The sequence below is a fragment of the Notechis scutatus genome, chromosome 14 (assembly GCF_049901735.1).
Source record: "Notechis scutatus isolate UNSWTSFEM ecotype Mainland chromosome 14, rNotScu1.2, whole genome shotgun sequence".
NCBI classification, from domain to species: Eukaryota; Metazoa; Chordata; class Lepidosauria; order Squamata; family Elapidae; genus Notechis; species Notechis scutatus.
Window position 1 is genome coordinate 9197153 of NC_142022.1, and position 27898 is coordinate 9225050.

At 50.1% G+C, this 27898-nt stretch overlaps 4 protein-coding genes across 5 annotated transcripts in view; 3 read left to right on the forward strand and 1 right to left on the reverse strand.

Moving 5' to 3' along the window:
- Nucleotides 1-11127, forward strand: part of NUP210L (nucleoporin 210 like) — a 28630-nt gene extending 17503 nt beyond the window's left edge. The window contains 18 exon segments of the mRNA XM_087943127.1: nt 420-482; nt 693-872; nt 1086-1166; nt 2002-2133; nt 2965-3123; nt 3757-3848; nt 4235-4409; nt 4505-4680; nt 5653-5873; nt 6720-6833; nt 6836-6855; nt 7237-7360; nt 7941-8090; nt 8424-8687; nt 9450-9656; nt 9773-9877; nt 10528-10599; nt 10996-11127. Coding sequence (XP_087799253.1) covers nt 420-482; nt 693-872; nt 1086-1166; nt 2002-2133; nt 2965-3123; nt 3757-3848; nt 4235-4409; nt 4505-4680; nt 5653-5873; nt 6720-6833; nt 6836-6855; nt 7237-7360; nt 7941-8090; nt 8424-8687; nt 9450-9656; nt 9773-9877; nt 10528-10599; nt 10996-11084 — 2424 coding nt within the window. The 3' untranslated portion in view covers nt 11085-11127.
- A 207-nt stretch (nt 11128-11334) lies between these two features.
- RPS27 (ribosomal protein S27) lies at nt 11335-14099 on the reverse strand. Its single transcript, XM_026689412.2, has 4 exons — nt 14064-14099; nt 13682-13790; nt 12010-12120; nt 11335-11632 (listed from the first exon to the last, which is right to left on the reverse strand). The coding sequence occupies exons 1-4, from the start codon at nt 14067-14069 to the stop codon at nt 11604-11606; spliced, it is 255 nt and encodes an 84-aa protein (XP_026545197.1). The 5' UTR covers nt 14070-14099; the 3' UTR covers nt 11335-11603.
- Nucleotides 14100-15528: 1429 nt separating this feature from the next.
- RAB13 (RAB13, member RAS oncogene family) lies at nt 15529-22610 on the forward strand. The gene is made up of 8 exons (XM_087943129.1): nt 15529-15941; nt 16765-16825; nt 17523-17583; nt 19094-19171; nt 20518-20607; nt 20718-20783; nt 21071-21121; nt 21778-22610. The coding sequence occupies exons 1-8, from the start codon at nt 15818-15820 to the stop codon at nt 21847-21849; spliced, it is 603 nt and encodes a 200-aa protein (XP_087799255.1). The 5' UTR covers nt 15529-15817; the 3' UTR covers nt 21850-22610.
- Nucleotides 22611-23850: 1240 nt separating this feature from the next.
- On the forward strand, nt 23851-27123 carry JTB (jumping translocation breakpoint). Of its 2 annotated transcripts, none has more exons than XM_087943136.1 (5): nt 23851-23935; nt 24557-24597; nt 24747-24832; nt 26118-26197; nt 26540-27123. In XM_087943136.1, the coding sequence occupies exons 1-5, from the start codon at nt 23874-23876 to the stop codon at nt 26694-26696; spliced, it is 426 nt and encodes a 141-aa protein (XP_087799262.1). In that variant the 5' UTR covers nt 23851-23873; the 3' UTR covers nt 26697-27123. The 2 variants fall into 2 exon arrangements, with proteins under 2 accessions (XP_087799262.1, XP_087799261.1); XM_087943135.1 differs by having other exon boundaries at nt 24557-24596; nt 24743-24832.
- Nucleotides 27124-27898: the final 775 nt, after the last annotated feature.

Here is a 27898-nt window from a genome sequence, read left to right on the forward strand (position 1 = left end):
GAAGCTGCTTGGTGCTCTGAAACTGAACCTCCTCTGCTTGTGTTTTGCATTTGGAAGAGATTTCTTTTCAGGTGGGGAGTATGAGTAGAACTCCTGAGCATCAGAGCGTGTTTAATAATAATAATAATAATAATAATAATAATAATAATAATAATAATAATAATAATATAATAATAATTAATATAGGAACAACAAACAACAATATAGGAAATGCTCTAAATGAGGGCATTTGGAAAATCCTTTCTTAGTGAGCCCCTAGAAGCCCAGAGGAACCTACAGGTCCAATTTCAAGTTTGTAGACTTGACGGTTCTGGAGATTTTGCGATGATGCTTGAGGGATAATTTCACTTTTATGTATGTATAGATTTCTTTCTTTCTTTCTCACAGGACTAACGTGACACTGTTGTGTGTTTTGCCAGGTGTTCCCCCCTTTCAGGCTGTTCCCTGAAAAAATGACCCTCATCCCACGCAACATGTTGCAGGTGAGACCAGGATCCCCAAGCAGACAACGCCACTTTATGGGGTCGCGGCTTCTCTTCGAAGATTGCGTGGTCACCCCCCGCCCCAGATGAAGTCAGCTCACCCGAGCGGAGAATAGGGGCTGACTTTTGGGGGCGTCTAAAGCAGAAACCCCCTCCCCCCTCCATGCAACGGTCTTCCTGACCCCCAGAATGCTTTGCCTCCCACCGCAGGTGATGTCGGAAGGGGGACCCCAGCCTCAGTCCCTGATCCACTTTTCCATCAGCAACCGAAGCGTGGCCGAGGTGAACGGGCTGGGGCAGGTCAGCGCCAAGGCCGTGGGCACAGCCTTTATCCTGGGCACCATCCGGGCCGTCAACGAAGACACGGGAAAAGTCATTGTCTTCTCCCAGGTACACGTTTCCAGGGCGGGCTGGCAGATGCTCCCCTCACCTGGGACCCCCTCTTATTTTACCCCTTCCGGGCCTCCCGAGACAGTAACAATCACACACTGTTGTGATTTTTGTTTTTATTTCAGTGGCCGTGAAGTATATGCGTTCACGGCCCCTGATGGGTCCCAAACAAGTTTATGCTTAGTTCATACCCCCCCTTCCTCCCTCCACCAGGATCAAGTTGAGCTGGAAGTGGTTCAGCTGCGGATGATTCGAATCCATGCCCCGGCCACCCGACTCGTCACCGGCACCCAGGTGGGTCCCCCGAGCCCACCCCGTTGTGTCTCACGCCCCGTCCCTGAAAATCTGTGGGTGCCCCCTATACATAGATATCTCTATCTCTATATCTATCTAATCCAGAGGTCTCCAAACGTGGCAACTTGTGGACTTCAACTCCCAGAAGTCTTAAAGTTTGCCAAGTTTGGGGACCCTTGATCTATCGATCTACCTGTCTACCTGCCTACCTACCTACCCACCCACCCACTTACCTACCTATCTACCTACTTACCTACCTATACATACATACATATACATGCATATACATACATATAGATATACGTATATAAATCAGAGACCATTTAGAATAAAAAACAGAAAAAAACAGTCTTTAGAATTAACAAGGTTGATACTATATACTTAGCAGAGTTGGACTAGAAGACCTCCAAGGTCCCTTCCAACTTTGTTATTCTGCTATTCTTTTTCCTTCCTTCCTTCCTTCCTTCCTTCCTTCCTTCCTTCCTTCCTTCCTTCCTTCCTTCCTTCCTTCCTTCCTTCCTTCCATTATCACCTTCCTTCCTTCCATTATCTCCTTTTCCATCCTTTCCAGTTCCATGATGTCCTTCCTTCCTCCCACTTTCCTTCCTTCCTTCCTTCCTTCCTTCCTTCCTTCCTTCCTTCCTTTCCTTCCTTCCTTCCTTCCTTCCTTCCTTCCTTCCTTCCTTCCTTCCTTCCTTCCTTCCTTCCTTCCTTCCTTCCAGCCACCTGTTTGGAACGGCATAGTGTCTCCTGCTTCAGTAGGGGATGGGGGTTGGACTAGAAGACCTCCTAGGGTCCCTCCCAACTCGGTTGCCCTGTTCTCTCTTCTTTCCAGATGCCCGTCTACGTCGTGGGCCTGACCAGCAGCCTGACTCCCTTCTCCTTTGGGAACTCTCGCCCACCCCTCACCTTCCACTGGGCAGTGAGCAAGCGAGACATCTTGGACCTTCTCCCCAGGCACTCGGAGGTGTGAAGGACCCTCCCTCCCTGCTTGCAAACCCTCTGGCCCCATTTTAGCCCCCCCTGCCCCCCCCCCAAAAAAGGGCTCTCCTGCAGCGTTTCTCAACCTGGGCGGTGAACTTCAACTAGCTGAGGGATTCTGAGACTCAGAATATCAATATAAACATATTTATTTATATTTAAATAGATTTATCCCACGTGCAGGGACACTACTCCGTCCCTGACTTAACATTATCACTCATGATATGGTGGTTAGGAAATTATTATTATTAAACTAGAATCTGATATTTATCTAGTGATTCTATTATGATGTTTTGATTATGGTTAAATTGAGGGGAATAAATTGAGGGGTGTATAAGATAAAAGGGTGGTACGCTCCAATTTGATACTTAAAGGGGGAATTTTGGGGGAATTATTAGATTTAAGATGGAATTTGTTGAATAAGGAAATAAAGCTATGTGGCAAAAATTGCAAATGTGACAGATCAAAGTATAAAGGTATAATGAATTTAGAATTAAAAAAAATAAGAATGTTAGACTGTAGAATAAGATTTGAGAACATTTAGAGAAAAAGGAATTAAGATAAGATATAAATTGAAAATAATAGTGTCCCCTTTGGCGACTTTCTGGCTTTGCAAATAAATGGGGAGGCCAGATTCACTTAACGACCGCGTGACTAACCCACTGCGGTGATTCCTTTAGCTGCTGTTTTTAAAGTGGGGCCTGTACGCGCTTGAGAAATGCCTCGCTTAGCGACCGGAATGGCGTTCGTAAGTCGAGGACCACCTTCAATATACCGCCCACCTCACCTCACCACCAAGGGACTTTTCCCCCACCAGATTTCGCTGGCCCTTCCTCCGGAGAGCAACTTCGCCATGGCGGTCCAGACCCGTGCCGCGGGCAGGACCAGCCTCAGGGTGGCGGTGAGGACTTCGGACGCCGAAGCCGGACAGTTCGAAGGCAACGTCACCGAACTCTCGGACGAGGTGCAGATCCTGGTAAGGAATCATGAGAACAACCGACGGGCGCTTCCGCTTGGTCTTCCTTCCTCCGTCTGTGGCTGTTCCCAAGGAATCCTAGAAGGGACCCTGGAAGTCATCTAGTCCAACCCTCTTCCCTTGGCAAGAATCCTGATGCCATCTAGTTCGGAGAGCCGGCCAATCCCGCCTCTGACTGGCCCCGCCAACCCCCATCTCTTCTGTGCCTCCCATGGAGTCCCAGCTGATTGGCTGGGACTCTCCTTTGGTTGCCCAGCCCAGGAGAACGGAGCTGGAAAGCAGGTTTAGTGGGCTGGGGAGGGAAGGGGGATTTAGCAGTATACTCTTCCCGCCCTGCCACGCCCCACCAAGCCATCGAGCCTCACTCACCACACCACGCCCACCGAGCCACGCCCACAGCAGATCGCCTGGGTCTCCTTTGGTTGCCCTGCGAGGAGAACGGAGCTGGAAAGCAGGTTAGTGGGATGGGGAGGGAAGGGGGATTGTTCAGTATCCTTCCCCTGCTATGCCCACCAAGCCCACGCCCACCAAGTCACACCATGCCCACCAAGCCACGCCACGCCCCACCAAGCCCACAGAACCGGTAGCAAAAAAAAAAAAAATTGAATCCCACCACTGCTTCCTTTCTTACAGGTGTTCGACAAACTTCAGCTCTTCTCTCCGGAGTGCCCCGTGGAGCAGATCCTGATGTCCATGAATTCGCAGCTCAAGTTACTTACAAACAGGTGCCCAGCGATGGTCCTCAGGGAGGGGTCATATTTCTCCGCAGAGGTGATGGGAAACCAGGTGCCCTGCGGACAAAAACTCTGGCCTTCAAAAAGATATGTCTGTGGAGATTCTCAGGTCCTGGTTGTCTCCCAAAGGTGATTTTGGTTGTTTTTTTCCCCCAAAGAGGCCACTGGACTTTTCTGTTTTTTTTCTTCTGAAGACGTTTCGCTTCTTCATCCAAGAAGCTTCTTCAGCTCTTTCATCACTGCTCTTTCAAACCCCTTTCCCTCCCCCCCGTCCCTTTCTGTTGGCAACCCCTATAAAAGACCCTAGCAATATTCTACACGGACACCTTTCCTTACCCAAAGGGGCGCTTCGTCCTCTTCCCCCTTCCTCTCTTTAGGGACGGGGCCGCCTTTGTCAGCACCCAGATCCTGCAGTGCTTCCCGAATTCCTCGGTCATCGAAGAGGACGGGCATGGCCTCTTGAAGGCCGGGGCCGTCACGGGGACAGCGGTCCTGGAGGTGACCTCCCTGGAGCTCTTTGGCGCCAACCAGACGGTCATCACGGGCGTGCGGGTAAGGGGGTTGGGGTGGGAGGTCTACGGAAGAGCCCTGCCTCGTCCCACAGGGAGCTGAGAGGACCCCCTCCTGCCCCCCCGTTTTCTACCCAGGTGGCCCCAGTCTCTTACCTGGAGTTCAGCAGCACCCCAAAACTCTACACTGCCACCCGGGCACCTCTGCCGGCGTTTCCCTTGGGCATGGCTTTGACGCTGACCGTCCGGTTCTTCGACAGCGCCGGGGTCCGGTTCCACGCCCAGAACAACCAGCTGCACCTGGCCTTGAACAGGTATAAAACTCCCCCTGGGAACGTTGGGCTGCAGCAAACCTCCATTCCCATCAGTAACTCCAATGTATCTCGAAAGTTACCTTGATTAGGATAGTAAACCGGCACCTCTGTGAAAACCCAAATTTAAAAGTTTTTTTCCGGCTTTCCACAACCTCTCAAACTACAAATCCATCCCCCGCTTGGCCGCCATCACATCACATGACCCAATCCCATTCCATCCAAAAAGCAAGATCCTTATTTCATCCCTGCGCCACGCTCAATGACCTCGAACTTGTTAAGCCTGGATTCCCCAACGGGTGTTAAGGAAAACAAACTAAACAGAACGTGCAGCGAAGTCAGATAGGAAGACAGGTAAATGTGTGAGATAAGTTTTCTAGTTAACACGCAGTAAAAATACAGATACGCTTGTGCTATCAAAAATATAGTTTATTCCATTTAAGAATTATAGCATAGTCATAATAAACAGTCCAGTAGTCATATATCATATCAGTCCAATCTTGTCGGGATACTCTATTTGCAAAGTCCGTGTCGAATAGCCAGTGTCAGTACACATATAATAAATCTGTCCAAAACTTATCTTCTCTCCGTTGAGAAATATCTTCAAAGTAATCCAACACTTCTTCTCCTCCCGATCCAGCAAGAACGCAGTCTTCAATAAGCCAGCCAGTAAGAGCCAGAGAGTGCCTTGCTGCTTATATAGTACTTTTACAGCTGCACCCTTAATTACATTCCTTTAGCTTAAAGTCACATACACTTTATCTGACAAACCGTGATTCATCATTTTATTATCTTTACCCAAACCAGTTAGGGTAAAACAATGTTTAAAAAAAGAATTTTATTTTGTCTACTTAGAGCTGCTTCGTTGAAATCATCCCGCCTTCCGCTCTCCCAGGCTATGTGGCAGCGTGGAAGACTGGCTCTTCACCAAAGCTGACCCGTGGTTCATTTCTCTCCCCCCTGCTTCGTGTGTAGGGACGACCTCTTGCTGATCCGGCCCAGCAACCAGAATTACACCTACACCGCCCAAGCTGTGAACCAAGGCGTGACCCTGGTGGGTGTTTGGGATGAGAGACACCCGGGCATGGCCGACTACATTTCTGTCCCCGTGGAACACGCCATCGGGCCCGATCTCTCCGCCCCGCTGGCCGTGGGAGACGTGGTCTGCTTCAGCACACCCTTAGTTAACCAGGAAGGTCAGTGGAACAGCCGTGGGGTCTCCCCTGGGTGTGTGTGTGTGTCTGTCAACTCATAAAACATTTTGTATACACGTTTTATAGTTGACAACAGAAAGAAGTGGGGAAGGGAAGTTTCAAAGAGCAGGCGGCAGTGTGGAATCGAAAGTACATTCCATTCATATTTTCTTCAAAGACCGATTAGATGACTGAAGCTTCTGCCATAATTGGAGAGCATGATTGATGACTCTTGGCTATGGACGTTTTTCATTGGACGATACACCCAGAGGGGTGGGGGTGGGGAAAAAGCAGGATCAAGAGTGACAGTGAATTACTTATCTCAGAGTTGGCTATGCCCAGGTTAGTGCCGGACGTAGAATGGTAGCTTCAGATAAATCCTCTTTAGTTTTGGGAGCGCGGCTCGAGGCTCATGATTTAATCGGAGTAACTGCCGTGATCCTGACTGAATCCCCTCTTAGAGGAGAAAGAAGAGGACGTCAGCAAGGATGAGACAATCCTCACTCTCCAAGAAGAACCCCTGCCTCCTTACTCCCAGTTGCGTTACAGAGGCAGTCCTTGAGTGGTGCGGGGGCCTAAAGGTGGAGTTCTCGCCTCACAATCAGGAGCTGTGAGTTCGGTTCTAGACAGAGGCAGATCTTTCTCTCTCCGGGCACAACGAGAACATTATCTGCTTGAAATGTAACTCCGCACTGGCAACAAGGAAAGGCCTCCGGCCAGTAAAACACTCAGCCCCTGATTCCACCACCCAAGGGATTTATGGGGCCGTGTTTATTAAGCGCTAAGAAATGTAAATGAATAGAAAATTGATAAAATTTATAAAAAAAGAAAAGGACTTTTTCTTTTTAGGAGAACCTGGCACTTGGCAGGTCAGCCCTGGCGACGTGCTGGAGATGGACGTCGTGAGCGGAGCGACCTTCGCAAAACACCCGGGAAAAGCCACCGTCTTCCACGAAATCCCAGGGAAGTGAAAACGTACCGAGAGGTAGAAGCGTCGTGTGTGTGTTTGCAACGTAATATGAATTAAGACCTCATTTTATAGATGCCGATTTAACAGAGTTGGAAGGGGCCTTGGAGATCATCTAGTCCAACCCCAGCCCAAGCAGGGGACCTTTACCTCATTTCTGACGGGCGGCAGTCCCGTCTTCCTCTGGAAAGCTTCCAGGGATGAAGCTCACAAAACTTCTGAAGGCAACTGAGATAATTGCTCTCACCGTCTGAAAATTTCCTCCTTAAATTTTGTTTTTTCTCATTTTAATAGTATTTCTGAGTTCGGAAACAAGCTTCTGGAGACCAGTTCATTGTATTATTTTCTTTAAAAAAAACATTTCTTCCCCGTCTTCTTCTCTCCTCTGTCCTTCCCCAGGTTGTCGTTCATGGCCCGCCGAGACTCCGCCTTCAACTTGGGCCCAAAAACTTCCTCACCAACGCTGCCAACGCCTCCGAATTCCGGGTTTTCATCTCCACAAGCGGCCCAGCCACTCTTCAAGGTAGAAGACGCGGCAGGGTTGGGCTTCCAAAAAAATGTTAGCAAGCAGTTCTCTGCCCGGTGGATGGGTGGGCGTGGCCTAGTCAGCCTCCTGCACCACGGCGGGGGGGGTGTCTCACTCTCCCCGGGCTCCTGAGGCTTCCCTGGAAAGACAGAAGCGAAATATGAAGTAATTGGGGGGTTCATGTTGTGTCTGGATTTAGATGATAGATAGATAGATAGATGGATGATAGGGGTAAGATAGATAGATAGATAGATAGATAGATAGATAGATAGATAGATAGATAGATAGATAGATAGATAGATAGATAGATAGATAGATACATAGATAGATAGATAGATAGATAGATAGATAGATAGATAGATAGATAGATAGATAGATAGATAGATAGATAGATAGATAGATAGATAGATAGATAGATAGATAGATAGATAGATAGATAGATACATGATAGATAGATAGATAGATAGATGATAGATAGATAGATACATGATAGATAGATAGATAGATAGATAGATAGATAGATAGATAGATAGATAGATACCCCTAAATTCACACACATCCTCTTGTCTTGTTTTAGGTCCTTGTGGCTCTGAGCAAATTGAGGCCATCACCGACCTGCTTTCTCCAGAATCCCAGCTGATCTGCCAGCTGGATTTCAACCCCAGCATCCTGGATATTCCAGCCAGCAAAATATTTCACATCCAGCCGGCATTTTACCCAGATAAAGGTAGGCCGGAAGAGAACCCAGTTTCATCCTTGCTTCCCAGGTGTGTGTGTGTGTGGGGGGAGATGCCTTCCACGTGGGGCCGACTTCAACTCCAGGGATCAGGGATGGGCGGGAGCTTTTGAGGACGTAGAGCAGGGGTCCCCAAACTTGGCAAACTTTTAAGACTTGTGGACTTCAGCCCACCAGCTGCCCAGCTTCCTGATTCCGAGGAGGCTCACCCCCCGTGAAACTCCATTTCCGGGGTCTCTTTCCGGCCAAGCCTGGTGGAATCCAGGCGTTTCCGAAAGGCGCGTTTGAAAAGCGTCTCTTTCCTTTTCCGGCTGCCCCCTCCAGGGCTCTACGCTTGCCTGGTGACGGTGAAAGGCCACCCCGAGGAGGATCTGCTGGCCCTCAGCACGGCCGAGGGCTTCGTGGACGTCTCCGCCGCTCTCCGCAGCGAGCGAAGCCCAGAAACCCGAAACCGGGTCACGGTTCCGTTTTGGCCCGCCTTCTTCCTCAACCAGAGCGAGATTGTCCTGAGCAGCTCACAGACGACCAGTGAAATCTTGGTGTTGGGGGCCAGGAGGGTGACGGAAGCCATCGAGGTAAAGTTGCCAAGTCACACACACACACACACACACACACAAGAAATTTAAATGTCTAAATTTAAATGGGTCTCAGTGGAAGAGCCAGGTGGTTTCCAGGTGGATGTGCACCTCCAGGAGCCAGCTAGACCTGGAGGACAGGAGACAGGTGTGAGTCTGTAGGTGCAAAGGGGTGACCCTACGCAAAGTGAGATGCCGGAATCTTCCAAGCGTCGGAAGAATTATCTTTCTGGGTTCGGTTCCAAGTGGGGAAGAAAGACGCTGGAAAAACATGGGAGGCTGTTTGGAAAGATGGTTTAATGGTGGACAGGATCTTGGTTGAGCCTTTGCTGGAGGATGATGTCACGAAAAGGGCTTTTTTGTGCGATTCCTATTATTATAGCTCTACTTGGAGTAAATCTTTGTTATGTAGAATAGGCTGTCCCAGGCCAGAGTAATGGCCCATTAGCCATGGTGGAGGAAGGCTGAGTTTCTACTTCTCTCTTTAGGGGAAATATTTCTGCCTTTTTAAATATTTCCTAGGATATTTCATTTTTTCTAGGAGAGGGGTGGGTGCTGACTTCCTACATCTTAAAAAGTGGACAAGGTTGAGAAACCCTGAGCTAAATTGGTCGCCTTCTGAGGTCCACAGACCTGAAGTTTCAAGGGCCCAGTTTTGATGGGCTTCTCCTCTTTAAAGGTTGTTTATTTTCTGGAACTTTCTCCCCCTAGCCCCACCCAAAACCCCCCTTCCTTAAGAGCTGTTTGTTTCCCCCTCCCCTCCCGCCCTGCCAAGGCCCATCCCACGTCTCCTGTGGTCCAAGTGGACGCCCCCTCCTCCTCCCGGACATGCCCGGGCTTGTCCTCTTCGCCGTCCGTGTGGTCAACCTCACCTCCCTCCACCGGAGGGCAGCACCGGTCTTCGTCAACCTCTCCTGCAGCCTCACCGGCCAGCGGGCGGCTGTCCTGGTGCGGCCGGAGCAGGAGCAACCTCTCGGCTTTGGTGAGCGCGAAGGGAAAACCGACGGTTGGCAGAGAGCTGGCGTGGTTCTTGGGGGGGGGGGTGGCCCCGAGAAGGCCACCACCCAACCATCTTGGTCTTTGCCTTCACACGCCTAGATCTCTGCGCCGAGGCCAGCCTCGTCCGGCAGCTGGTGGGCTCCTACCAGGTCCTCCTCTTCACCGTCTTCGCCGTCCTGGCGTCCACCATGGTCATCTTCCTCAGTGAGTCCCAGCACGTTTGAGCCGGACTCGGGCTCCCCTTAAGCCGCTGGATGGGGGGCGCTAGGTTCAAAGTCTAGCCCAAGTTTTGTAGAATTGCAGAGCCGGAAGGGACCTGGGAGGTCTTCTAGCCCAACCCACTGCTGAAGCAGGAGGAGGCCCCTAGAGAGTTTCAGACGAACTTCTTAAAAACCTCCAGGGTTGGTGTTCAATCAGAGGGAACTCACAACAACAAATCGAGCCCAAAATGTATGTCGCTACGTGAGACATTTTGTCAAGAGTAGCTTGGCCCCGTTTTTGCGGCCTTTCTTGACATGTCTGCTAAGTGAATCCCTGCAGTTGTTCAGTCAGTCACGCGGTTGTGAAGCGAAATCGGCCTTTTTCCCCCGATTGGCTTTGCTTGTCAGGTGGTCGCAAAAGGGGGACACTTCAACCGTCATACATACGAGTCGGTTGCCAAATGGCCCGAATTTTGCTCACAACACGACCCTCCGGAGAGGTCTCAACGGGTCGTGTGAAAAACAGCCCCCCCTTTTTTTCCAACTTCCAACGGTCACTAACCAAGCCATTGTAAGTCAAGGACTACCTATATTCCCCACCCCCCAAGCCGGTTCAAGCCTGGATCCAACCCGCTTTCTCTCCTCTCCCCGCAGTTTACAATGCCTTCCTGAACAGGGTCCAGACCGTCCCAGTGGTCTACATCCCGTCGGCCTCAACGCAGGACGGTGAGTCTCCACAACCAGCCTGGTCCAGAATGCAACCCCAATTCTCCTTTTTGGGTGTGTGTGTGTGTTTTGAAAAGCCAGCAGGCGGCAGGATCCTCGAGTCCTGAAAATTCACCCCTTTCAGCTTTCCTAAAAAAACCTTTCCAACGGGAAGCCAGGGGGTCCGATTCAGTGCTTACCCCAGGGGTCCCCAAACTTGGCAACTTTTAAGACCAGTGGACTTCAGAATTCCTCAGCCAGCATATTTCTGGGAGTTGAAGTCCACAAGTCTTAAAGGTTTGCCAAGTTTTGGCTCACCCGGTTTCCTTTTGGCAGAAGAGGAGAAATAAGGGGTGAGGGTTTTTTGGGGGGGAGGGGGTCATTTCTCAAGCCCCTCTCCCCCTTTCTCTATTCTAGGCTACCTGTACCCTCCTCTGAGCGCTCAGCACCAGCCTTCCAGCCTCAGGAACAGGACCCAGGCCTGGCTGTGGAGCGTGCGAAGATGACTTTCGAGAAGAAGGCAGGCGAGAGTAAAACCCGTGAACCTTTTTTGTTTTTAACGTGACCAGTGTCGTCCTTACAGGGGGAGGCCACGCCGCTCGCCTCCACCACGGTACAGAACCATTAACCCCCAGGTGTGAAAACCTCCCTTTTAACCCAGATTCCCAATAGGGCCAAATTGAATCCCGCAGAGAGAAACGGGGGGCAGGTGGAGACCACAACAACTCAACCCGCAAAAAAAAATGAAACCAAAAATTGTCTTTATATCCAAACTTTATTGAATGAAATGGGTAAGGCTACAAGGACAGCGCCAGAGCCACAAGGGGAAGAGTGGTTTTTTTTTCCTCCACCCTTATCCCATAGCCGCCGCTGGTAGCAACTCAAGCCCTCAAAAATAACTCTACACATTTCCCCCAACTCCATTGCATAATATACTCTGACATCGTTGCCCCAGAGAAACTGAGGGTCGCAGCCGTCAACTGTTCCCATGTTCCCCACCCATCCCGTGCCAAAATGTCCACTGTTTAATGTTGCTTTCGCCGGAAAGAGCATCCTGCAAGGAGAACAAACAAACAAAAAATGCAAAAACGAGCTGTTACTGTCTGCACTTATAACCATAATTGCCATGTTTGCTTTGTTTTGTTTTTTCTGGGGAGAAAACGTTTTTGGATCCATCTCTTATGACCCCATCTATACAAAATCAGCCTGCTGAGTCAGAGTTTTGCAGTGGGAGGAAGCGGCTTTCAAACATTGCTCTGCATTTAATGTTGTTGAAACACACACACTTCCCTCCCCACCCCCTAAAAAAATCCCCTAAAGATTGAAAGACGACACCCCTAAAACTCTCAACCTGCTGCCTGGCTACAATTCCATGTTTTTCCTCAGTTCTGACACCAGAGACACACCTGGGAGGGAATGATTCCCGCTTACCTTCTGTCAACCTTGCCTTTCCACCAGTGGGCTGGCACAACACGGTCGAGCAGCCGACGCACAACACAACCGTCTGGGCGTGACTGAAAACCGTGGTGATTTTGTAGCAACCTGGAGCAGAAAAGGCAAAGCAAATATTTAGTGTGTTAAGAACATGAAGGGTTGGTTTTTTTGTGTTTTTGCTGTCGCAGCCAACAAATCCTCAGGTTTCCTCTCCTTCCTCTGCACCACCTTTGAGAACAAAATAGGTTTGAACTACTCCAGGGTGCTACTGCATGCTCCCGCAACACGCAAGAGGCCGTGTCACGAGTCATATTGACAACTGAGGATTTCCCACGGCTCCAGTTAAGCGTGTGGGTCAGTTCAGCCGGGCCAGATTCTCACGTGCAACCTGGGAAACGGGGAAGGGGTCAGTCTGGATGCCTCCCTTGCCCTGCATTGCCCTTGTTGATGCAACAGCTGTTGCAAACAACCCGCTGCAGCAACAGGAATATATTTCGTGGTTTTTCTGCAGCCCATCAGCTCTTGAGGTGGTTGCGCTCAGCTCTTTGGGACCACCTGCACAAAGACACCCCCACGATCTCAACCGGCAGCTCCAGCCACCAGATTTATTGCGGAGGGTATTAAGGCATATATTTAGCATCTGTCCCAGGGCTGGACTAGATGACTGCCAAGGCCCCCTTCCGACTCTGTTCTTCAGTCTTTCTAAGCAAAGGGATGGACTGGGTGACCTCGGGGATTCCTTTCCCACCCTGTTATTCGAAGCGGAGGGTGGACTAGATAATCTCCAAGGCCTCTTCCAAACCCCGTCTTCTGAGCTGGGGGGGCTCGGCTGGATGACCTCCTTGACGCCTTGCAAGTCTTGTTATTCTGTCTGCTGGGCAAGGGGGAGGACGAGGTCCCTTCCAACCTCTTGTCTTCTGAGCAGGGGGCTCGGCTAGATGCCCTCGGGAGTCCCTTTCAACTCAAGTTATCCCGTCTTTTGAGCAGGGGGCTCAACTGGATGATCCTCAAGGTCCCTTCCCAACTCTAGTTATTCCATCTTCTGAGGGGGCTCGGCTAGATGACCTCGACCTCTTTGCAACTGTAGTTATCCCATCTTCTGAGCAGGAGGGCTCGGCTGGATGACCTCTGAAGCCCCTTCCAACTGTATTATCCCATCTTCCGAGCAGGGGGGATGGACTAGATGACTCTCAAGGTCCCTTCCAACCTCTTCTTCCATCTTCTGAGCAGGAGGGCTCGGCTGGATGCCCTCTGAAGCCCCTTCCAACTCTATTATCCCATCTTCCGAGCAGGGGGATGGACTAGATGACTCTCAAGGTCCCTTCCAACCTCTTCTTCCATCTTCTGAGCAGGAGGGCTCGGCTGGATGCCCTCTGAAGCCCCTTCCAACTCTATTATCCCATCTTCCGAGGCGGGGATGGACTAGATGACCCTCAAGGTCCCTTCCAACCTCTTCCATCTTTTGAGCAGGAGGGCTCGGCTGGATGCCCTCTGAAGCCCCTTCCAACTCTAGCTATCCCATCTTCTGAGCAGGGGGCGGACTGATGACCTCTGAAGCCCCTCGCAACTCTTGTTATCCTGTTTTTGTTTTGTTTCCCCCCGCCCATCCCGTGCAAGTGTTTGCGGGGCCTGGCTGGATGGCTCCCCACCCCACCCCCACGCCCCTCACCCGGGCACTTGACGTCCATGAAGTAGGAGTTGGGGCTCTGCACCAGGCGCTTCTTCTTGTGCTTCCGCTTCTCTTCCTCGGGGGAGGGGTGCAGGAGGTCCTTCGCGAGCTGCGGGGGAGAGAAGAGAGACCAAAATAGAGAGAGGGGATGAGACCCCGCCCCCTCCTCCTCCTCCCCCAGGCTCCAATCCCGCCCCCCCCCCCAACCGCCTCCACGCCGCCATCTTGAGCCTCGGCGGCGTGGCCAGCTCAGCGTGGGCCTCCCCCTCCCCGCTCTTGGGAGGCCCGGAGAAGCCCTCGAGGCGGCCCCGGAAGGTGCCCCCGGGCGAGGGGAGAAGGGAGCGGGGCCCGCCGGGGAGGCCGAGCCCGCAGAGAGACGCACCGGCATGTTCGCGTGGAGGCAGCTGCGGACGAAAAGGAGGCCGGCCGGAAGGAGGGAGGGCTATATCCGCTGCGGGGTTTCCCCCGCACGGGGCGGAAGTCCGCGGAGGGTGGGCGGGGCGAAAAGGGCGCCATCTTGGGGAGGTCTAAGGAGGAGGAGGAGGAGGAAAGGGGGGCGGGGCAGAGGGAGGGAGCCATCTTGGGCGCCATTTTGAGACGGAGGACAAAGGCGTCCCCTCCCCCCCTCCTTCTTGTCCTCCTCACAGCCCTGCAGGGTAGGCCGGGCTGAGGAAGATATTTATTCTTCTGCTGCTGCCCTCCCACACACACACACACACAAACACAAACAACACCCACGCAAGGCACAATGTCCCATTGTCTTACTCGGCTCTTCCCTTGCTCTGAAGGCTTACCAAGACTCTAGTCCTCATGGAAGAGGTTTATTCTTCTGGTGGTCCCCCAACACACACAACAAACACACACACACACTCACAATGCACACAACACACACACACACACACACACACACACACACAACAGATACACACTGTCCCGTTCTCATGCTCAGCTCTTCCCTTGCTCTGATGGCTTACTAAGGCTCTAGTCCTCATGGAATAAATTTATTCTTTGGGTGCTCCCCCAACGCACACAACAAACATACACACACTCACCGTGCACTGTTCCCTTGTCAAGAAATGCATGACGTAGTTTTAAACGCCGGCGGTCATTGAACATTATGGACACCAGATTTAATCAGGACGCCAAATATTTCCATATTTTGCAAGGACATTTTTTTTTAATTAATTTATCCAGATTATAAAAGAGAAAAGAGAATGAAAACGATAGGAAACCAGAGGAGGAAAAAAGGAAAAAGGAGAGTGTGTAGCGGAAAAGGGGAAAAAATGCAAAAAAAAGCCCATTAACTTCTAACTCTTTTTAGACCAGTGGAAAATAATAGACATTACAGCCTCATTTTTTTTAACTTTTGCATAATAATATATGCGCCATCCATTTCTATAACAAAAAGTCTAATCTAATCAGCAAGCTCCAACATCCAACTTTCGTTTTTATTGCTTATCTCAAACACAACATCCTGTGAAGTGTTTTCCAAGCCGAAACAAACATGAGAAGGGTTCCCAATAAAATAACAATCGTTTAAATAAACAATATTAATCAACAATATTTCAAGGATGAGGATGACAGCAACAGAAAAAAAAACCTCCTCCTGGGAATTTTGCATTTTTTGTTGCAAAACAAAAATGGATCCTTTGCTCAAGGCTGCCTCTTCCCTCTCCCTCCCTCCCTCCCTCTGCCTGAGGAAGGCACTCTGCCCATGCTCAGGGGCCCTCTTTTTCTCACGCCCCCAGGGAGCTCTCCAGCTCCTTCTTGGCAAAGGAATGAATGAATTCCCAGCAGCAGCCGCCACAGCTGGACGATGCTTCCTCCTCCTCCTCCTCTCCATATGAGTCAGGGGTCAACCCCTCCTGCCTTGGGGTGGGGGGGGGGCTGCTTCCCTGCCCATTTTGGGGATGGGGGGAGGGAGGGCCTTGTCAGAGGAGGAGGAGGAAGAGGAGGAAGAGGAGGGCAGAGGGAAAACTTCAGCCCCTCCTTCCCCAAAGTTTCTTCCCGGCTGGATCCTCACCTTTTATTTTGTCCCCTTGTTTTTCTTTTCTTTCTTTCTTTCCAGGAGCCCCTTCCCCACAGATCCCCCCCCCACACCCAGGGAGGAGAGGGGCCGGCCAGTCCCCCCTCAAAATGGCCAAATCTTATGACCACCTTTTCAAACTCCTCCTGATCGGGGACAGCGGAGTGGGCAAGACTTGTCTCATCATCCGCTTCTCCGAGGACAGCTTCAGCGGCACCTACATCAGCACCATCGGTGAGGAGGAGGAGGGGGGGCTTCTGCAGAGACCCTCCCCTGACCCTTAACCCCCTCCCCATCGCCAACCCCCAACCCAAATAAGAGCAGGATAGCCGGGAGCGGCAGCAGCCCCCTGTCCAGGGCGTTGGGTGGGTTCTTCTTCTCCACTCCCCTAGCATCTCTTCCCACCCCAAGCTGCACGTCCGCTATCCCAGGGCTTGGGGCTGTGGATGATGGGAATCGGGGTGGGGGAAAGGGGGGAGAAAGCTGCTGGAAAGGGAGGTTGGGGGCTGATCCGCGGTGTGTGTCCCCCATTTCAAGATTTGCAACGCTCTTTGTAAGGATTGGAGTGATGGGAAGCTGCAGCTTTTCTGTGTGTGTGTGAATTTGGGTCTTTTGGGGTTCAGCTCATCCATTATCGGGGTTGCAGTCGGGGTCAGGAGAGGCGGGCCAGGTGCGAAACACTATAGAGTCCCCTCCTCCCCAAAGAGGGAAGAAACAATCAAAAGAAATGTCCCAATTTTGGTTTCAATCAGCACATCCTTCCTTTTTTTGGTGGTGGCGGCAAATCAAATAAAATAAATCCAAACTCCATGAGGACTAGAATCTGGGCTGAGTCGGGCCAAGCTTGACGATGGAGAAGCTCTGACTGGGCACCCTCCAAGGTCTGAGTTCAATCAATAGGCTGGGAAATGAGTCGTTCCCCCCCACCCACCCACCCACCTGAAAGGATTGGAGACCCCAAATTGAACACGGGGAGAGGAACCTGGTGAAGTAAACCTGGTGGAAACGGCGAGTAAGGACAAATTCCGGTTTTCTTTCCTCCCCCCTCCCCCTGCAGGCATCGATTTCAAAATCCGGACTGTGGAAGTGGAGGGTAAAAGGATTAAATTGCAGGTTTGGTAAGTGCTTCTAGAACGGATTTTGTGTGTGTGTGTGTGTGTGTGTAATTGTGGAGGAGGTAGGTGGATTATGGAGTAGGGAGTCAAAAAGGGTGGGGTTAAACGCCTCAGGCGGGTGGGAAGCAGGACCCTTTGTGACTGTTTGGGAAAAAGAAGAAGGAAGGAAAAGAAGAAGAAAAATTATTATTTTGGAGAAGATCAGCAGAAAATGGGGAGCTGGTTTTAAGATGGGTTAGGGAGTCAGCTGTGCATGATGGGGGTGAGAGTCCAACGTATTGGCAAGGCTACGATGGGGAGAGGTGGTCGTCCGTCCGTCCGTCCGTCCGTCCAGAATTGGCCCAATTGTACTCAACTAAACCCTCAACTTGATGATGGGAATCGGGAGCAGAATTTCCACCGGGGAGCGAGGCGGCCGTTAAAGCGAGCCGCCTCCGATTTCATGAGAGCGTTTTAAGCTTCCCGCCTCCGCTCTTAAGCGAATCCTCCGGTCGTTTGAAGCAAATCGGGTTTCTCCCCCACTGGCTTGGCTCGTTGTGGCTCATCGTAAATGTGCGTCGGTGGCCAAGCACCCCAATTTTGAACGCGGGGGATTCTGTGGCCGTCGTAAGTGCGAGGATCGGTGAGAAGTCACTCTTTTTAACGACGAGGGGAAATGATTTATTTATTTTTTTAAAAAAAGACCCATTGTTCCTTGCAGGGACACGGCTGGCCAGGAGAGGTTCAAGACCATTACAACCGCCTACTACCGAGGAGCCATGGTAAGGGGGCTGCCACCCCTTGGAGACACCCCCCCCCAAATGAGCAGCACCTGAGACATTTTGGGAAGCCCCAGAAGGGGGGAAAAAAAACCAGATCCAGATCCAATTAAAATAAAACGATTCAGACAATGAAATGGTATAGGATTCCCTGCCTAAGCAGGGGGTTGGACTGGAAGACCTCCCAGGTCCCTTCCAACTCCGTTATTCTGCTATCCTTCCTTCCTTCCTTCCACCTTCCTTCCTTCCTTCCTTCCTTCCTTCCTTCCTTCCTTCCTTCCTTCCTTCCTTCCTTCAATTCCTTCCATCCATCCTTCCTTCCTTCAATTCCTTCCATCCATCCTTCCTATCTTCCTTCCTCCTTCCTTCCTTCCTCCTTCCTTCCTTCCTTCCTTCCTTCCTTCCTTCCTTCATTCTTCCATCCATCCATCCTTCCTTCCTTCCTTCCTCCTAATTACTTACCTTACTTAAGGGGGTTGGACTAGAAGACCTCCAAGGTCCCTTCCAACTTGTTATTCTGCTATCCTTCCTTCCTTCCTTCCTTCCATCCTTCCATCCTTCCTTCCTTCCTTCCTTCCTTCCTTCCTTCCATTCCCATTCCTTCCATCCATCCTTCCTATCTTCCTTCCTCCCTCCCTCCCTTCCTTCCTTCCTTCCTTCCTTCCTTCTTCCTTCCATCCATCCATCCTTCCTTCCTTCCTTCCCTCCCTAATTACTACTTACTTACTTACTTAGGAGGGTTGGACTAGAAGACCTCCAAGGTCCCTTCCAACTTGTTATTCTGCTATCCTTCCTTCCTTCCTTCCTTCCTTCCATCCTTCCATCCTTCCTTCCTTCCATCCATCCTTCCTTCCTTCCTTCCTTCCTTCCTTCCTTCCTTCCTTCCTTCCTTCCTTCCTTCCATTCCTTCATTCCTTCCATCCATCCTTCCTATCTTCCTTCCTCCCTCCCTCCTTCCTTCCTTCCTTCCTTCCTTCCTTCCTTCCTTCCTTCCTTCCTTCCTTCCTTCCTTCCTTCCTTCCTTCCTTCAATTCCTTCCATCCATCCATCCTTCCTTCCTTCCTTCCCTCCCTAATTACTACTTACTTACTTACTTAGGAGGGGGTTGGACTAGAAGACCTCCAAGGTCCCTTCCAACTCTGTTATTCTATTCGAAATTGGATTCCTCTGCATTGCCACGCTTTGCCAGGTGCACGACGGGGACCAATCTGGCTCCCCCCCCCAAATATAAGATTTGCTCTTATTAAATTGATTAAAAATAATTCCCCCACCACCCCCACTCTGTGGTCCAAAATATCCCTGGCGAAACAGGCACCGGATGTAAGAGGAACGACAGGAGAGGAAGAAGAAGAAGGGATGGGGAGGACGGAGGGAGAAAAAAGGTGTCAGTGTGGCTCTTTCCCCTTCGGTCTCATCGGGGAGCAGGATGGGGGGAGGGGAGGCCCAAAGAACGGGGAAGGCCCCTCTCCCAGAGTGGCCCCCCCTCCCCACAGATCCCCCAATTCTGTCGTAGGGAATTATTCTCGTCTACGACATCACGGATGAGAAATCCTTCGAGAACATTCAAAATTGGATGAAGAGCATCAAAGAGGTGGGTGCAAAATGGTGCTGGGGGTGGGTGGGTGAAGATTTCAAAAGGGGACCAGCCTTTTTTTGGGGGGGTAGCTAGTGGGACCTCCCCCACACACCCTCTGACCTTTGGCCCCATAGAATTCCCCCCATCCTATCCTGTTTTCCATCCATCCTTGATTCAGATCCGGGATGACAAAAATAGGCAAATGATGGCCAACACTGCCCTCTGGTGGCCAAAATCCAGAACAGGCTCTGAACAGACAGAGACGTCTGCCCTCTAGTGGCTACAGGGGATCATTGGTTGTTGTTGTTTTTTTCACAGGGAGGGGTGGTGGTGGTTATGGTTTGTTATTAGGGCTTTTAAATTTATTTATTTTTAAAGGATTTTGCGTGTTCTGTTCTTTGGTTATTTGCCTTCCTTTGGGGCGAGTCCTTTTAACGCCACAGTCCCGTATGCAAGATGGCCGGCTGTAGGAATTGAATAAATTAGTAAATATTTACCAAAATAGGTTGATGGTTTGTTTTAGGAATGGTGGGTGGAAATATCACTTCCACCAAAGAGAGGGGGGATGTCCATTTCTGGGATCCAGCCTTAAATGTTCTTCCTTCTTTCCTCCCTACTTCCTTCCCTTCCCTTCCTCCTTCCTACTGTCCTTCCTTACCTCCTTATCTCCCTCCCTCCCTCTCTCCATCCTTCTTTCTTCCCTTCCTTTCCTTCCTTCCCTATCTCTTCCTTTTTATCTCTTCCTTCCTTTTTATCTCTTCCTTTCTTCTCTATCTCTTCCTTCTTTATCTCTTCCTTCTCTATCTCTCCTTTCTTCCTTCTCTATCCCTTCTTACTTTTATCTCTTCCTTCTCTATCCCTCCCTCCTTCCTTCCTTCCCTATCTCTTCCTTTTTATTTCTTCCTTACTTTTTTCTCTTCCTTCCTTCTCTATCCCTCCCTCCTTCCTTCCTTCCCTATCTCTTCCTTTTTTATCTCTTCCTTACTTTTTATCTCTTCCTTCCTTCTCTATCCCTCCCGCCTTCCTTCCTTCCCTATCTCTTTCCTCCTTTTTAATCTTCCTTCCTTCTCTATCCCTCCTGCCTTCCTTCCTTCCCTATCTCTTCCTTTTTATTTCTTCCTTACTTTTTCTCTTCCTTCCTTCTCTATCTCTCCCTCCTTCCTTCCTTCCCTATCTCTTCCTTTTTATCTCTTCCTTCCTTTTTTATCTCTTCCTTCCTTCTCTATCCCTCCCTCCCTTCCTTCCCTATTGCTTCCTTTTTTTTGTCCCTTCCTTCCTTCCCTCCCTGTCTCTTCCCTCCTTTTTATTTATCTTCCTTCCTTTTCTCTACCTCTCTCCCTCTCTCCCTTCCCTTTTCCCAGAATGCCTCAGCCGGCGTGGAGCGCCTCCTGCTGGGGAACAAGTGTGACATGGAGATGAAGCGCAAAGTCTCCCGGGACCAAGCCGAGAAGGTATCCGGGTGCAGTGAATCGCGGGACGGGGGGGGGGATGCGTGCATGCGCAGAGTGCAACTGGTGTTGTTGGCTTTGGCTCTCCCGCTTCATGACTTCTTTCTCGGCAGCTGTGCAGGGAACACGGGATCAAGTTCTTTGAGACCAGCGCCAAGTCCAGCTTGAACGTGGAGGAGGTGAGGGGTCTGCTTGGGCCCGGGGACCCCCTCCCCCCAAAAAAGCCACACAGAGACACACAAGCACACCCATTTGGCTTCCAGGTCCCGTTGCCCGTTGCCCCTGGGGCTGCAGGAGACGAGGCAGCCTTGGCAGGCGGGGTGGGGGACCCTGGACTTCTGCCTTCTGGGGGAGGGTGGGGGGCCCAGCCCGAGCAGGGGCTTCTCCAAGTAGTAAACAGCCGAAAACAAAATTATGGATCCCCTGGTCTGTTTATTTTTATTTATTTTTCTCTCCTCAACTTCAGGCGTTCAATACTTTGGCTCGCGACATTCTTCTCAAATCGGTCAAGAAATCGGTGAGTGCCCCGTGGGGAGTGAAAACCGCCAGTAAAATGTGACCAAATCCCTCCTCTTCCTTCCACTCCTCTTTCTGTTTTTCTTTCTGTTTCTGTTTCCTCTTCCTCCTCCTCCTCCTCCTCATTCCAGAAATGGATGGGCTTAGATTGAAAACCAAACAGAAAGAAGAAAACAGAATTATTTCTTCTTCTTCTTCTTCTTCTTCTTCTTCTTCTTCTTCTTCTTCTTCTTCTTCTTCTTCTTCTTCTTCTTCTTCTTCTTCTTCTTCTTCTTCTTCTTCTTCTTCTTCTTCTTCTTCTTCTTCTTCTTCTTCTTCTCCTCCCTCCTCCTCCTCCTCCTCCTCCTCCTCCTCCTCCCACCCCCTCTTACTCCTCCTTTTCCATCATCCTTCCTCCTTTTTATCCTCCTCCTCTATTCTTTCTCCTCTTCCACAACCTTCCTCGTTTTCTTTCTCGTCCTCCTCTTCCTTTTTCTCCTCCTCCTCCCACTCTTTCCCTTCCTCCATAATCATCGTCTCTCCTCCTTCCTTTTTTCTTCGCCTCCTCCTTCTCCCCTCTCTCTCCTCCTCCTCCTCTTCCTTCCCCTTCTTGGACCATCCGTGGTCAACCAGCTCCTAACTCCCCATCTCTTCTTCTTCTTCTGCTTCTTCTTCCAGGCTCAGCTCCCCAAGAGGCCTCTGGAACCGAAAGCCACACCAAAAACCAGCTCCAAGTGCTCCTTGCTGTAACCGCTAGCCAGCCCGTTTGGAAACATCCCTATCCCGGGCCGTTTGGCCCCTCTGCCTCCCCCCCAGACTCCCAGTCGTTTCGGGCTGGATCCTGGAAGGACTTGGACACCATTTCCCTGACTTCTTATTCTTCTTCATCATCGTCGTTTTCCATTTGGGGACTCTGCCTTTTAATAATAACAGATAATCAGAGTTGGAAGGGACCTTATAGGTCATCTAGTCCAACCCCCCGCCCAAGCGGGAGACCCTACACCAGGAGGAGGGAAGGAGAGTTTGGGGAGGGAGGGAGTCCCAGAGCTGAAGAGGGAGAGGTTGAAAAATTGGGGAGGGGGTGTTAATAACTGGGGATGTCAGCTTCCCCTGCCCAAATCCCTGCATTCTCCAGACATTTTGCCAGCCGATGTTTACAACTTTAAAATAGGCGAACTTCCAACTCCCAGCCTTGCTAGCTGGGGAATTCTGGGAATTGGAAGCCCACCCATCTTGAAAGTTGTTAAAATAGAATAAAAAAATACCAAGCCCTGTAGCTCCGCAGTGCCTTTAAATAGACATAGGAAAGAATCAGATTGGGAATCTCACAGCAGGAGGAGAAAAATCTTTAAAAAAATAAAAGTATATAAATATATATATATTTCTGCCTGCTGGGACTCTGCACTTTGGATGGGTGGAAACCCACAAGGAACCAGTCACATGCTGGGGGACCAATTGCCTTTTGTAAATCTGTGAAGACGATTAAATATTTGCAGGTTTTTTTCCGAAAATCCGGTGTGTTGAAAAGTCATTTTCTGGATTCCGCGAGGGGAAGGGAGCCAAAAGGGAGGGAGAAACACCTTGGGAAGGGTCTTTAATTGTTCAAATAGGAGCTTCTGTCCTGTCCCCTTGAAGAGAAAGCGTAGGACCACTCATATTCCAACCCATCTTACAGGGTTGTTGTTATGGGAAAACAGGAGGAGGGAAGAGTATTGTGTATGCTTGACATCTTGAGTTACTTAGAAAAGTAATAGGCAGGAGAAAAATAATAATAAAATGTCCATATTCATCTCTCTGTAGATGAGCTTTTAGTACATGTTGATAGATAGATATGATAGATAGATAGATAGATAGATAGATAGATAGATAGATAGATAGATAGATAGATAGATAGATAGATAGATATGGTAGATAGATATGGTAGATAGATAGATAGATAAATAGATATGATAGATAGATAGATAGATGATAGATGATAGATAGATAGATAAATAGATATGATAGGTAGATAGATAGATAGACAGACAGACAGATAGATATGATAGAGATCAATGAGATAGAATGATAGAAAAGAATGGGATGGGAAGGAAAGGGAAGAGAAGAGAATTCTTTATTGGCCAAGTGTGATTGGACACACAAGGAACTTGTCTGATGCATAAGTTATTAGCGTACATAAAGAAAAAATTATGAATAGATGAATCAGATAGAAAACAGTGCATAGATGATATAGATAGAAATACAGGGAGATAGTTGATAGAATAGATATAATAGATGATAGATTGATATTTGACGGACAGACATGTAGGAGGAATAGGTGGGTGGATGGATAGATGGAGGAATAGATAGTAATAGTATCAGATAGAAACATAGTGGATGGATAGATAAGTAGATACATAGATGATAGAAATATCAGAGATAGATTGATAGATAACCAGATAGATTTGGCAGCTAATAAATGCAACTATTTATTTATGGCATACAACCAAAGCGATATACAAATTCACGCAGACATGCTATGAACGCCTATAAATACACGCCTAAGTCCCACATATACAGGACGATAATAATTGTCCGTCCTCTTTCTCCGAGCTGCAACCGAAGACCCGAAGTGCCTGGTCGGCAAACCCAAAAACGGACTTGAGCCCCTTTGCGTTCGGCTGGGCAAAGAGCCTTTTTGTTTATTTATTTTTCCCCGCGCGTGCGCAGAGCGCCGGCCCGTTGCCTTTCTTTCCCAGAATGCACCCCGTGTGTGAGGGCGGAAGTGCCGGGCGAGGATGGGGCCAAGATGGCGCCTGGCGCTCTGGGCGATTTTGGGTTTGGTGGTCGCCCCTTCGCGGTAAGTGGGGGGTCCCCCTCGTGGGGTGGGGGTGGGGAGACCCAGGTGGGGGTGGGTGGGGAGGGGTCCTTTTAGGAGGGAGGGCAGTCTCTTTCTGGAGGGGCCAATGCTCCCCCAGCCAGCTGCTCCTGGGTTGGACTACAAGTCCCATGGGGCTCAGGACCACCAAGGTGGGGGTGGGTGGGGGAGGATAAGAGGTGTAGCCTTGTGGGTTAAAAAAAAACGACGGGGGAGGGTCATTGAACCCCCTTTCTAGGCTCCCCCTGCACCTCTCCTTGCTGGCTGGGGGATGATGGGTGGTGTAGTCCTTGAAATGTCGACGATACGAAATGCTGCTAAATGAGGGGGACCATTCAAAAAATAAAGCAAAAGGGGGCGGTTGCCTGCCAAAATATGGGAGGGGGAATGAACGATTGGATTTTTAAATTAATTTTATTTTTAAATCATTTGGGCTAACTTGAGCTCCGTCCGTTCGTGGTCCTCGACTTAACGACGGGCCACCGAGCCCAAAACGGCTAAGGGAAACCTTTTTATCCAGTGAGTTTGGAGACCCGTTTCACGACCTTTCCGGCCGCCGCCGCCGTGGAGTGAATGCAAGCTGACCTCTCTTGTCTCTCGCAGGTCGGCCGAGGGAATCGCCAAGAACGATGCCAAAGCGCCAGGTAAGGATTTCGCACTCGGCACCAGCAAGGTGGCACCGATATGGGGGGTGATCTCGGGGTACCTCAAAAAAAAAAAAAAAAAGAAAGAAAGAAAGAAAAAGGGAGCGGGCGCTATTTTCACCCCGTTGTCCCGTTCGGCTTTCCCGCAGCGAGTCTGACGGGCACAACTCCGTGTTGGCGGAGGGAGGATTTCGTGGTGACGACGGAGTGCGCTCCTTGCACGAGTTTCCAGATTGTAAGTGGGTTTTTTTGGGGGGGGCAGGGGGGTGATTGGGGAGGGGGGATGCCTTGGCAGGCGTTGGGGGGGGCGCAGAGGGTGATAGGAAGGAGAGAGAGAGAGCCGGGCACGAAAGTGTGTGTCTGATTTGTTTGCCGCCATTGATCGTTGTCTCTGGATTGGGACGATCCATGCTTCCCGAAAACCCATCCTGTACAGAGAAGCGACAGGCTCCCTCCTGGGAATGCTCTTAGTCCTCCACTTATGACCACAATTTAGCCCCAAATGTCATTGGGGAAGTGAGTTTTGCCCCGTGTTACGACCTGCCTTGGGCCAGTCGTTAAAGCAAAACACTGCAGTTTGCTAAGTTGGCCACACGGTTGTTAAGTGAATCCGCCTTCCCCCGTTTGCTCATCAGAAGGTCACCAAAGGGGACCCCGGGATGCTGCGACCGTCATAAATATGAGATGGATTTGGATTATGGGGGTAGTGGTGAAATGATACAATGGTCGTAAGTGTGAAAAACGGTCATAAGCAGGGGTGGGGGTTTCTTGCTTTCTAGCTCATCTAAAAGCAGAGCTGAACCTTCCTAGCTTCTATTTTTTCAGTGCAGACTCAGGCAGCAGATGGCGGAAAGATAGATCTCTGAGTGAATCTGTGATTCTGTGACCAACTCAGTCTGCCTGCTTTTGGGTAAAAGTTGCTCTTTTTTTTAATAAAAAAAGATTCAATATTTACATAAATATTTGCAATATTTACATACAAGCCACGCCCAGTCACACGATCATGAAGCCACACCCACAAATTAGGCCACGGCCACAGAACCGGTTGTTACGGAATTTGAATTCCACTTTTTTTCAGCGCCATTGTAACTTCGTTCAGAAAACAAAGGATTGCGAGATGAATAATACCTGCTTTTTACAACACGGGACGTAATTAACCAAAATAAAATCTAATAAAATCAAAAATTCATCTCTCAAGATTGTCACAGGACAGGAAACGAACTTCCTCCAAGTTGGATACGTCGCTTTTCCCACCCTTTTAAACGCCGTTCTGAAATCTCTCTTCACTTTTATTATGACTTATTTATTGCATATATTTTTTTTCACCCACCATGATGCCAAACTCTGCGTTCGGTTCCTCGGCTCGCCACACTTCAAACTTTTTTTTCCATATCCTGGTTTGGAAGATGGCCGGGAATGGAAAACTCTACTAGGTTAAAACGCTCCAGGCAAAACGAGGGCTGCTTCGGGGTGTGTGTGGCTCGGTGGTCTTTCAAAACGCCGTCTCTCCTCGCTTCTAGAAAACCATGTCGGAATGCGGCGTCACCGGGTTTGTTGAGCAGATCAACTGCGGGTTGTCCAAGAAAGGCGAATTCAAGAGGTGGGTGTGATCTGTTTAGGGTGGGCTTCAACGCCCAGAATCCCCCAGCCATCAAACCATGGTTTAAAGCAGGCTGGCTGGGGGATTCTGGGTGTTGAAGTCCTCCCCTCTTAGTCTGGCAATTCATTTACAAGTCGGTGGATTTGGGGGGTTCCTCCCCCCAATGCACAAGATGCCTGCCTGTGCCTGTGATACAAATCTCATCAGCAAGCTAGATCCCTCTATCGCGGCATCCTCGCCTCGGCAGGGACCCGCAAGGTTCTCTAGTCCAGCCCCCTTCTCTGGGTCTCCCTCTCCTCCCCCCCTCCCCCTGCTGTCACCACGGCCATTTTCTCCCCGCAGTTGCCGCTCTTTGGAAATGGAGACCCGGATCTTCTGGAAGTTTGAGGGTGCCATGCTGGGGGCCGCCGCTGTCTTCGCCCTTCTGGTGGTGTGCCGCCAGCGGGTGCTCGACGGGAAAGCCCTGGAGAAGGTGCGGAAGCAGATCGAATCGATTTAGCGTCGGTTGCGGGCGAAGCAGAGCGGGACGGATCCAGAGTTCGCCGCAGGGAGGAGCGGTCCGCTGCAGAGGAAGAGGGGGGGGGCTGCACACACACGCACACTCCCACGGACCGGTGTCGCTTCCCTCTCCAGGGTGGTGGCAAAAGAGGGGGGTGCCTCCCCTCCCCTTTGAGAAAACCCGCCACGTTTGGGGGCCCCCTCTTCCCTGAGCCTTCACCTCTGCCCGTGGGAAACCGTGCAATTTGAACTCGCTTCCAGGCCCGGGAACGTTCGCCCGTCGTTTTGAGCCTCTCGCGGCTGGAAGTGCGTCGTACAAATGGGACAACGAGCCTCTTTTCATCCCTTCCCTTGTATAAAATCCCCGAATCCTTTTCCTCCGAATTGTGATTAAAGGCGTCGCTCCCAGCATTGGTGGTTGTTTTGAAGTTGTGGCTTGTGGCCTTTTTTTTTTGAGGGGGGGCGAAACTTGTGAAGGTTTTTCTCGTGGGTTGAGAATCGAGCAACGTTTAAAACTATATTTGGAGCAACGTGAAGGTCATATTTCAGGAGTGCTGAATATAACTCCACGCTGGCAACGAGAAAGGCATCCGGCCAGTTAAAAAACACTCTGCTAGCTCCATTCAGTTGTCTGAACTCCACCCCACAAGGAATTGTGGGACTGTTTAAACGATGGCGATGATGATAAAAGGAATATTTCTCAGTGGAAGTGAGGTGGGCTTCAACTCCCAGAATTCCCCAGTCGGCGCAGTGTGGAATTCTGGGAGTTGAAGTCCACTGATTGCAAAGTTGCCAAGGATAGAGAAACACAGATTTAAAATAAGCTCAGCAATTTTGGAATAAAGGAATAAACTGCAGGGAAAAGTGGAGGAGTGAGAATCAACTAGATCCTTACTGATTGTAAATCCAGTCTGCATCCCCACAGTGTTTAAACCGCGGTTAGTTTTATCCTGGGTTTTATCTTTTGCAATAGGGAAGATGCCAACTGGTTGTGTTGATAGGTCGATGGCTTTGGACCGACTCAGAAAACGTGTTTCTTGTAGAACCCAGATAAACGTTGGGTGTGTTTGTGTGTGTGTGTGCATGGATCCAGATTATAATTTGTCTTTTATTTCAAACGTCGTTGGGTTGTTTGCAGCGGAACAGGCCTGGATTTGAACGACAGGCCAAATTCGAATATCTTTGGTTTTATGGGCAGCCTCA